Genomic DNA, 11,223 nt, shown 5'->3' with positions numbered 1-11,223 from the left:
TTTTTTTACAGATATATTGGAATATAAAGGCGTTTTAGCTAGCTGATGGGAGTTGAGAGCATTGTGGCAGAGTTAAACATGATGAGTTTGGCAGTGTGCAAGAGTTTAGAGTTTTCTTAACGTCTCACGTGTTCCGTAAACAGGTTGCAAATTTATGAAGTTGGGAGAGAAAAATAACGCAAGTCTGTGTAAAAAAGAACAATCCAGGATTAACTCACATTCAGGAAGAAAGGTAGTTTCTGCATATATTTGGCAGAAAAGTGGTCAATAACCAAGGATATTTCCTGGAAACCGAAATGTGATTTGCACTAAAATATGGATTGGGCTTTTCTTCAAAAAGTTTTCCTTCCTCGAGGTGATGCTCACGGTTTGCTTTGTAACCAAGGATATTTCCTGGAAACCGAAATGTGATCTGCACTAAAATATGGATTGGGCTTTTCTTAAAAAGTTTTCTTTCCTCTAGGTGATGCTCACAGTTTGCTTTGTATGACCATCATCATCCATGGTCAATGCACCGCTGGGATGAATCCCTCACGAGCCACCGGCACCTCTCGTGACCCTGCGACGCAATAAGTCAACCGGGCACCTGCAGACGAACCGATTTCTTCGCTCCATCTCCACGGCGGACGTGTTACTCCACACTACTACGACTACTGCTACGTACACACCGAGGGGCTTAGAGGCCCGTCGGGTTTTTCATGCGCTGTGACCGGGCAAGCCGTTCACGACGCCCGAGAGTCGATCCAACCCACGACGCAAACGCCAGCGCCGCACGGGCAGGGAACAAACGAGACGCAACAGCGGCCCCTGAAAAAGAAGACTTTTTTTTATTTCGTATCACAAGCGCTCCGGAACGCTTGCACATCGTTAAGTTTATAACCAATACTGTACATGATCACAGGAAAATTCTCTCCCTCTTGGCCATACGACAACGTATGCATAATCAAGATGCAAAATACACGATTTACAAGACCCTTGGTTTACTGTCCTTTATGGGATGATGGAGGTTTGGAATTCGAAGATTTGTTTTTGAGCGGGAGCGGCGGTTCACTGGTGGAGAACAGAAGGGTGGGGGGGTTAGCCGAGGTTGGGTGGGGGTTGAGGAGGGGATGAGGGTCAAGTTGAACCCTCGGTGTCTCCACCACCACCGCCACCCGCCCAGCGAGGGAGTCACCCCCCCCCCCCCCCCACCATCGCTCCTGGTGGTCGTGGGAGCCCTCTCACTGCAGGTCGCGGTCCTCCAAGTAGCGATACTCGAAGGTGAACCCTTCCTTCTTGCGTTGGCCCCACTTCTCGTAATCAAAGTAAATGTACGTACCCTGTGCAGAGACACAACAAAGACAAAATGGTCCCCCCGTATAGCCTTTAAAAGACTGCTGAAGCAAGTTATGTTAAGCGAGCACCTATGAAGGCCCGCGCGGCCACATGAGACGCCCCGGCCGCCTTTGTCTCCCGAGTCCACACATCACGACAGGTACTCATTTATGGCCGAGTAGAACTAGGGGAGGCCCAGGACCGGCTCAGATAATCGTCACTGGTATTGGCCATGAGCAGGAAACAGAGCGAGCATGTAAGCGGGTGTACAAGCCTGGGAGTGAGTGTGTCGGTGGGCCTGTGAGCAATTGTGCAAGCCTGCGAGTGTGTCGGTCAGCGTGCACGTGAGCACGTAAGCCTGGAAATGTGTCGGCGAGTGTGGAAGCAACAAGCGAGTGTACAGCGCTACCTACCTGCTCGTACTCGTCCGTGATGGTCTTGGGCTCCTCATGCCGCTGGAACCACATCATGTACTTGGTGTGGAACCTCCACGACTGCTTCTTCAGGGCCTTGGCTGCCAAGTACTGCGCCTTGGTGCCCTACAGAGCACGCACGAGCCACAATGCCTTGCAGGTGCCACAAGCACCACCGCCACCTCCACCGCCTCTAAAACCACCACCACCTCCATCACTGCCACGACCTCTATCATCACCACCACCACCATTACCGCCATGGCTCCATCTACACGACAACTCCGTTCAGGTTTCACGCTGTTTTGGGATCGTCTGTGCTGCATTTTCCTGCTACCCCATATGACAACAACAAAAATGATATCTGTGCCACTATGATTACATAGTTTGGTGAGCCAAGTCACCCGCACCTCGTGAAGATAAATAAACTTGAATTTGATCTATTAGGGAGCATTATGGCAGCATAGTCATGCCATGCGACGTCAAATGTAAATGTTGCAATTTAAATGAGGGACTGTGTTGGTTGGTGTGGTCTGGGACGGTTTTTTGTTTTTCTGCATTGCCCAAGATTGCATTTGGTGCTGAAAAATTGACAGGAATTGATGTACTTACGCAATTTGTACTTTTTATTTACATATATTTAGTTCCTTGCTTAGCTTTCCTATACTTTGTACTCCCTATCGTTTTTTTGTACCGTTTGTTGTTTTTGTAACTTTCTGACCCGCCCCGACTGGACATCTGTGAAAAAGAGCTTCACGGCTTGTCAGATTTCTCCAGGGTGAATAAAGATTCTAATGATTCTGAAACCAGTTTCACCTTTTATACAGTCGTCAACGTTGCGTTGTATTGCTATCACTCGTAGAAAACATTGCGCGTTTCATCCCAATAAACTATATAAATATATTACCACGTAAGGCCTCACTGAGCTTATAGCTCTTTTTAAGAAGCAGCCTGACCATCACGAATTACATCCCAACGGAGTGGCTTGTCGTCATGTGGACATTTTATAGCAGCCAAATACTCAAATCGCGTGATGTTGATTCTAAAATGTGGAAGGAAAAACCGGAGGACCCGAAGAAAGATCCACGCAACCACCACGTGGAGAACGTGCAAATCCCAAATATACAGAAGGCGTCAGGGTCGGGATCGAACCCACGACCTCCTGTATACCAGGCGAGGTGTTAACTACCTCGCCTGGTATAGAGCCCAAAAGCTATCCGTGCACAGCTGTCCTAAAACTGGTTTCCCGTTAGAATCCGACCGAGACCATCGGCACAGCGTGGGCAGGGGTGGGGGCAGTCACGACACTTTACCTCCAGGTAGTAGAAGATGAAAAAGAGGGTTTCGGTGGAAAGGCGCTGGTAGAAGTCGAGGGAATCGTAGCTGCCAGGCAGAGCGGGCTGGTGATACACGGGTATGGGGCACGGACTCCTGGGCAGGTAATGCCTGTGAGAGGAGCAGGCACGGGCGGGGGCCACATGGGCGTGGGACGGTGGCGTGGCGATCGAGTGTCCAGGCACTGGGATATGAAACTGGACGGAAGGGCGGGCCCCATTTCATTTCTTGCAACCAGGGCCCATGGCAACCGGGCCACGCCATCGACCGTCGAGTAATAGACGAATGCGCGCGACCGTTGCGTGAATACATGCACGCAACAGCAGCTACACGCCAAGACTGAACTTATTTATATTTGACCAGGTAAGGCCCACTGAGCTACATAGCTCTTTCTCAGAAGCGACCTGGCCTCAAATGTCAGCTCAACAATGTGGCTCATCATCATGTGGAAATGTAAAGCAGCGAAATAAGCTGAAGGCGTGATGTTGATTCGAAATGCGGAGGGAGGGAAAAACCGCAGGACCCGGAGAAAAGTCCACGCGACCATGGGGAGAACACGCAAACTCAAAATATAAAGGTGTCAGGGTCGGGACCGAAACCACGACCTCTTCCATACCAGGTGAGGCAGCTAACATCTCACCAGCAGCGCCCCTGCACCATGCCTGTGCAAGAATGCACTTGTGCGCACAATTTAGCAGTAGGCAGGCATGTCCACTTTTACACGACAGGGCCAATAGGGCCAACAGGACAGAGATCCCCCATGCGGCCTCTAACGAACTTTTGGCGCAAATGCTGTTAGCGGAATGGCACCTACATAAACGCTGACACGGCACAAAAGAGGGTTGGGTGTGGGACAGCACCACGCCCGGCCGCCTTTGCCACCCCAGTGCTGATGTTTACACACTGCACCAGGCACACACTGCGCTGTATATACACACTGCACGAGGCTGTGCCCACCTAGGGGAGGCCCAGGACCGGCTCAGATATTCATCATCAACTCGGGTCGCCGGGTTTGCACCGCGGTGCACCAACCGCTCCACCTATCACACACGCACTACAGCATCACCTCGACTGACTAAATAAAATCACTGAAGTTTCAGTGCGAATATAATTTTACAACACAATTCAAGCTTGTCTGTTTTTTAAAATCTGTAAATGTAGAAATTGCTTCTTAGCCCGATGGGCTATGGTTCGGGTGGGGGGGGGAATTTCAAGAGGCGTGAAATCGACCCTCACCTGAGCCTCTCCGAGTCGGAGGGGTGCGGCATGTGATGCCACACCGCCTCCAGCATGGCCTGCTGGTACAGCAGCTCCTTGACAAGGGGCACGGGCGCCAGCGGGCAGACGCCCATCACGGGCTGCAGCCTCGCCTCCACCGTCGCCACCTCCACGCCGGGGGACGGCGCGTCCGAGCCCTCGCCGTCCACCACCACCACCGGCGGCGCCGTCTCCAACTCCTCCTCCAGCAGCAGCTCTGGGGGCGGGGGGGGAGGCAGGGCACGGGGCGGTGAAGTTTCACGAGGAAAATGTCACAGCTGTGCGTAGTGGCACACGAGCGTCTGATCCAGCAACATACAAAAAACACACCCGAAGTGAAAAGCTGTTAATTGGGGCACCGCAGTAGGGCAAGGTTTTAACTACTTCGCCTGGTATGCAGGAGGTCGTGGGTTCGATCCCGACCCTGACGCCTGCTGTACGTTTGGAGTTTGAATGTTCTCTCTCCCCATGGTCACGTGAATCTTTCTCCGGTTCCTGTGTTTTTTCCCTCCCCATTGAGAATCAACATCACGCGGCGTTCAGAGCATTTGGCTGCTATAAACTTCCACGTGATCTGCCAATTCGTTGAACTATCATCGCATGTGGCCAGGTCACTCGAAAAACAGCTATGTAGCTCATTGGGCCTTACCTAGTAAAATGAAAAGTTAATTTTTTGTAGTTTACAGTTTCATTAACACTTTGAATAGGACCTAAGGCAATTTGTTATTAAATAATTTGTGCAAGGATCTCATAAAGATCGGCGGAGCAACCAAACCTGCTGTGCTGCGAGCGTAAGCCGGTAGCAAAGCAAGTGAAACTTGTCTGCGTGGACCTTTGAGTGTTACATTCTTGTGTGTGTGTGTGAAGGTGGAGAATCCAGGATCTCTCGATCGATCGGTCGATCGCTCGGTCAGTCGCTCGCTCGCCCACGCGGTTTACTTGTTTGTACCATCGCTCGCGAGTGGGTGTGTCATCAGGCTCGCCGCATTCTCACCGCTGTGGTTGAGGTGCAGCGAGTGCACCTGCTCCTCCAGGCCGGCGCTCACCACAATGTGCGCCGACAAGCTCTTCGGCGAGCTCAGACGCTCGGGGCTTGGGCTCTGGAGCGCCATTTGCCAGCGATCGGCGGAGACGGTCGGGGTAGGGGGGGAGGGGGAAGAGAAAACGTATAATTATGCTTTGGTCAACAAATGTCAACGTACAACACCACGCAGGAAGGCGATTTTAAATAAACTTACATGGAAAAAACGCAACCTCGACGACAAATTGATCTTGTAATATACGCGCCGAAGGTGGAGCGCGGACGCACTCGTTTGCGCACTGCGCTATGACCCTGGCAATCCCGAGTACGGTTCCTGAACGCGGCTATTATCGGTGGCTAAGAGTAACATCACCGGTGCTGGGCCTCTTCGCCTTCACCAACCAACGCTTCACCAACCAACGCTCACCGGAATCTGCCCGAACTTTCCTCTGGCAAAAAGAATGCGAAAAATCAAGCGACAAAGCTGCTGAATGGAGCTGGTGAGGAATCACCCCCAGTGAGGAGCTCGTGTCTGGCTCCAATTCCGAATGGCTCACATGGTGGAGATGACCTGCAGCAACCACAATGCACTTGATAATTGTTTTTTTACCCTTTTATCTGGCAACAAAACTGACACCTATTTTTTACAAGGAGTCATGTTTGCATTGACCACAATACCTGCGGTCGGAATGCAAAAAAAACCCCACAACTCTGATAATCTATGCACGGTCCTTGAAATTGATTGGTCCACACCTGAGACAGCTTTTCTTAGAGCCTAGTCTCACGTGGTGTTGGACCAGATGACGCCAAAAGGCGCACAACTCAAAGGCAATGCACCATCAGAGTACGAGAGCTCGGGGTAAGCATCTACACCATTGGAACCTCCTTTGCCAGTAGCATTACGACCGCAGGTATTGTGGTCAATGCAAACATGACTCCTTGTAAAAAAGGCGTCAGTTTTGTTGGCAGATAAATGGTAACAAATTTTTTTCTCATATTTTGCTACTGGCAAAGAAAGTTCCAATGGTGCACAATGCCCTTCTCAAGATTTGACAATGCCAACAACGGAAGCGGTGGTCCTGTGCATATATTGAGATCTGACAATATAAGTTGGACAGAAGACACGACGCAGACTGACCAGCTTGGCAAGTATTGTCCGTCATGGTATGGGGAGATCTTCATCCAGCAGTAGCTCAACAAAGGGGTTGTAACTTATAATTATTTTATATACTCCTAGCCTCTGCGTCCCAGGCTGTCCGATACATCCTTGGAAGCTTTGTAAAATTAGAAAAAAAAATACTTAAAAGTTACGGTCAGATGCGTCATCATGATGTTTCAGTGAGTTAATGTTGACGTCACTCCTGTACGCTTCAATTAATCCGAGTGGTGATGTCAAGTGTGAGCTATAATGGCGGGCAAACAAAGGAGGGCAGAGGAGCGACGCTGACAAAAACGAGTGGAGCGCCGGGCGGCTAAAATACAGCAAGTTGGTACAGCAGGGGGGACAGCTGGTGCCTTTGCCGGTCATCTCAGTCAGTCAACCCATGGCACCTGGGTTCATCCCGTGATCTCCGGTCAGCGAGCCTTCGACACTTCACGTGGGCTCAAAGTGCACCTGGCCTGGCACGGGCACCATGGTGACGTCACTGTCGCTTAGTGGCGAATGGCGGGTATTGGCATTGGTGACCGAACACAGCAATAACCCCCCCCCCCCCGCCCCCAATTTGTAAATCTCGAAATGGTTGGAAGCAGAGCGCGTGCCCCCACCTTGGCGTCACAAGGCGAGTGAGCGAGCGGGCCGTTGCTGAGCGCAGGCAGCGACGCTGCGACGCTCGCTCCAACGTCGTGGAACGACGCCGTCGTCGTCGTCTGCGTCACGGTGACGGTGAGCGTCGCCGTCACCGTCACGGCGGCCGTGGCGATGATGGTGCCCGGAGTCGCCGGGGTGGCCGGCGGTGACGGGGCACTGGCGCTACTGCTGGCGCTGCTGCTGGCGCCGCTGCCGCTGCTGCTGCTGGCGCCGCTGCTGGTATTTGTGGCGGGAAGGGTGGCGTTACCGCTGGGTGGCCTCGGCAGCCCTGAACTCGACGAGTACTCGCTGGTGCTGTGCACGGAATGGTGGGGGGGGGGGGGGAAATGAGAGGAGGTCATTAGGCTCCGTTACCACGGAACAGCGGCCAGGGCAAATTGCCGAGTGACGGTGGCAAAAACGCGGTTGGCATGAGCCTCGGTGCGCAGCAAGAACAAGGAATGGCACGGCTCCCGCCGTCCTATCTCCAACCCTCTTGGTAGCACGGGCACCTCGGCCCTGGTGCAAGTTGCACCTCCTGCACACTTGCTTGCTAGCTACTGACAAGAGATGTAACAAATAGTATCCGTTGATCTACTACAGATTCCTGCACCCACGACACGCGCATCGATAATTATGAGTAAAAGGGCGAACTGTCTCTGATTCACCAGTGTGTGCTGCATGTGACCGGCACATAGGGACTATATGCAGCCACTCTGTACAGTGTACGTGTTTGACAACAACAACAAAAACTTAAGTCTAAAAACTGTGGCCATGAATTGTGACAATGCCATGTACAGTGGCGGGGGAGGGTAGGTTATCCACTTTCCGGTTCCACGTTTCCCAGCCGCTAGCAAACCCTGTGCCGGTTTCGACTTATCGCGCCTCCTCAGCAGGGGCCCCCCACTGATCCCCCCACCTCGCCCCCCCCCGTCCCCCCACCCCCCCGTTCCGCACAGTGCACATTAACATACAAAAGCCCGTCAAGTTCCTAAATGTACCTAAATCCACCCGTTTCGCACCAACCCCTTCGACGACATTAAGCGCCATTCTGAGTCCCCACGAGTGTGAGGAATGGCTGGCAGGAAGTCACATCTGGGCCTCAGTACCCGGTGCTGGGTGAGGGGGCGGTAGACAGCGGAGGTTGCGCCGCGCTGGGCAGCTGCGTGTGTTCGCTGCCGTTACTGCTGCTGCTGCTGCCGCTGCCGCCATTGTTTGTGCCGCTGCTGCCGCCGCCGCTGCTGCTGCTGATGCTACTGCTGCTGCTGCCGATGTTGTTGCTGCTGCTGCTGCTGTTGTTGTTGTTCACAGACTGCGATGGCTCCAGGTTACCTCCCTCCGCAACCACGGCGCTGTAGCCTGAGAACCAATGCGGGTGGAGAAGGGGGAAAACGAGGCGGGATAAATAAGCGTGTCGGTACAATCGAGTTTAACACGTAGGCTTTCGCGACCAATATTAACCATTTGTAAATGTTTTGGGTTTGCTCTCCAACACACCGGTGTGCTGAACTAGTAACTAATTGGCATCTTTTGTTTACGTGACAAACCTTACTAAATGGCTGTGTCTGGTGGTGGCGGGTTTAACAACATATCCATACTTACACGATCTAACCCCAAAAAAAACCTCTATTACGGTACAAATGAGTTATCTTCAAGACAGTGCTAAACATGTGCCGGGTGTCCTGTAAAAAATGTTGATAACCCACGAACATCAATGCCCAGAGAGTAGGTTTTCCATAACAGTTTGCATATTAACCCCTTCCCGTTCCGATGCCATACGTGTACATCATCAGCTTTTTTACCAATTCCGAAACCGGAAGAAAAAGTATACTAAAATAACTTCATCGGTACCGATCCTCCCACAAGGCCATGCGGGAGGGCGTGTGACACTGTCTGGCGCCAGTGGCCGCAGAGTGCGGTCGTGTCGCTACGGTTCTCTGCGGTGAGTAAAATGTCTTCAAACCAACGGTGCTACTACGCCTCCCTGAATAAAATTAACACGGATGAGATTCGGCGGTGAACGGGGCATGCCACCCCGCAACTTGTAGACGTCTCGGAAAGGGTTGTGTGGACGAGAAAAGCCCGAACTGTTCAGTTAATTACGTAACCATGTGTGGGGAGAAATAATAATAATAAGTATGATCGACAGTGGATCGTGAATGTATTCTCCATTAGGTTAACATAAATACATGTCGGTTATCAACATTTAAAGTACACTCCCCCATTGTTTTGGATGAAGAAATCATTTAAAGCCGCTAGCAGAACCTCCCGGCACAACCCCATTTATAACGCACGAGCTGGTGAAGCCAAAGACGCCGACGCTGCAGACGCCCCTGTCTGAAGCTAAGGAGGGGTGGGGGGGGGGCGGTCGCTATCTGTCGTTCACCTCCCACGATGCACTTCCGTGGCGTGAAATAAACAAAGCATTTGATTTTTAGACAAAACTCAAGTGCGACCTTTGCAGGTCAGTTGGCGTTCCGAGCGCGTATTCTCTCACGAAAAATACCACGCCCCACCACAGGTTAAAGTTCAGCGAAGTGAGGTCATATGTCCCTCACTTCGACTCCTGAAGGTGCCCCACCACTGCGGCGCTCAGGAAGGCGTCGGGAAAGCCGTCGCAAATGGATGCCGAACTCAGAAGGCCACGCTTGCGGGTGAACGAGCGGCCGCAAAGAGCACAAACGCACTTAATCGAAAGAGGCGCACTCACTCGTGATGCCATTGGGCGGTTTGGCGGGAGTGTTCGGCATGGCCACGGCGGAGCCGGGAGGCCGGGGCTGGGAGGTGCCACCGGCTGTGCCGCACGGGGCGCTCGCTCCCACCGCCACCACCACCACGTAGCCCTGGTTCGATGTGGCCGGCGCCGGTGCCACGTGGTTCCTGGTCGACACTGAGAGAAGCGCAGCGCAACCGCGGCATGGCACCCTTCATTGACACGTGCTCCCCGCCCCCCCCCTCGGTTCACCGAACGAGCGATGGTTTTGGCCGAGTTACAGGCACATCGAGCCGTCGATGGTAAAAGTCGATTCCTGCGTTCGCGATACACGTCAAATCATCGCGCGCATGAGAACCGATGTTAGAATTTGGAATGCAAAACTGCCAAACTGTACGAGCGAGACAGACAGAAACAAAAAATAAAAACAAAACAAATGAGACAAAGGAGGCTAATTGAATCAACTAGTGACCGTGAATGGCAATCTTCCTTAAATCAACGTGAATGCATAACACGACTAATACACATCAGATGCCCGGCAAGTCTAAAGCACCTGTTAGGCAAGTAACGATAAAGCGAGTCGATTCTTAAGCTCAAATCGCACAGATCAGAATCACAGCGCGCGTAAGAATCAGAAGGTTATTATGTTTTTGTGACATGCAAATGTCACCGTAAACGCCAATTGTGAGAATGAACTTAGCGGAACAAATGAGACGAACGGTACAGACACGGAACGAGGCAGTAGAGACCGCACAGTTCCCCTAAACCAGTGGTTCTCTCTACCTTTTGGGTACAATAACCCCCTCTCAATCAAGACCAATGGCTTCGCACCACCTCCCACCCCCTTGCCACCCGCTACAACACACAAATCATCGGACCACAAATCCAAGTCTCTCGTCCACGCAGCGTTTAGTTAGGCATTTGCTTCACGTCGTGTGGCGCGCATTCAAACATTTCTCCTGAACGGTATCCATGCTGCAGCCTGTGCCCCTGCCCACTGCCCTGAAACGCTTTCCCGGCGCCCTGGTAGAGCGAGCGAAGAGCAAAAAATCCATAAACGATCCCACGAAAGCGTACAAAATACGAAGCGCGTGCACCAAGCGCACGGGGGCTTACATTGCGGCGGCGGCGGCAACGACAACGGCGGAGTTGGCAGAGTTGACGGTCCGGGCAGGAGCCGAGCCTCTGCCCGCTGTGCCGGGCGCCGTCGCATTCTTGGCCGTGCCCCGGCACGCCACGGGGTGGCTGGCAACGGGCGACGGCGGCGCGTGGTTTGTGTGGTTCGCCTTCACGCACAACAGTTTCGGTAGTGACTGCGTGGCAGGGCAGAGGGGGTGGGGGGTGGAAATGGCATGCTGAATATTGATTATTCTTGTCTACCCAG

At 52.6% G+C, this 11,223-nt stretch overlaps 1 protein-coding gene across 8 annotated transcripts in view; it reads right to left on the bottom strand.

The window, feature by feature from the left end:
- Positions 1–808: 808 nt before the first annotated feature.
- Positions 809–11,223, bottom strand: part of LOC133347987 (CCR4-NOT transcription complex subunit 3-like) — a 30,570-nt gene continuing 20,155 nt past the window's right edge. For all 8 annotated transcript variants that reach the window (XM_061560760.1, XM_061560764.1, XM_061560762.1 and 5 more), the window contains 9 exons: positions 10,956–11,152; positions 9,837–10,006; positions 8,236–8,485; positions 7,105–7,441; positions 5,311–5,416; positions 4,296–4,533; positions 3,038–3,170; positions 1,728–1,853; positions 809–1,319 (listed from right to left, as the gene is read on the bottom strand). In XM_061560760.1, coding sequence (XP_061416744.1) covers positions 1,221–1,319; positions 1,728–1,853; positions 3,038–3,170; positions 4,296–4,533; positions 5,311–5,416; positions 7,105–7,441; positions 8,236–8,485; positions 9,837–10,006; positions 10,956–11,152 — 1,656 coding nt within the window. In that variant the 3' untranslated portion in view covers positions 809–1,220. The remainder of the gene's footprint in view (positions 1,320–1,727; positions 1,854–3,037; positions 3,171–4,295; positions 4,534–5,310; positions 5,417–7,104; positions 7,442–8,235; positions 8,486–9,836; positions 10,007–10,955; positions 11,153–11,223) is intronic.

Source organism: Lethenteron reissneri, chromosome 26, assembly GCF_015708825.2.
Source record: "Lethenteron reissneri isolate LAM-NWPU_2019-01 chromosome 26, ASM1570882v1, whole genome shotgun sequence".
In the NCBI taxonomy this organism is placed as follows: domain Eukaryota; kingdom Metazoa; phylum Chordata; class Hyperoartia; order Petromyzontiformes; family Petromyzontidae; genus Lethenteron; species Lethenteron reissneri.
This window is presented reverse-complemented; position numbering and strand designations above follow the sequence as displayed.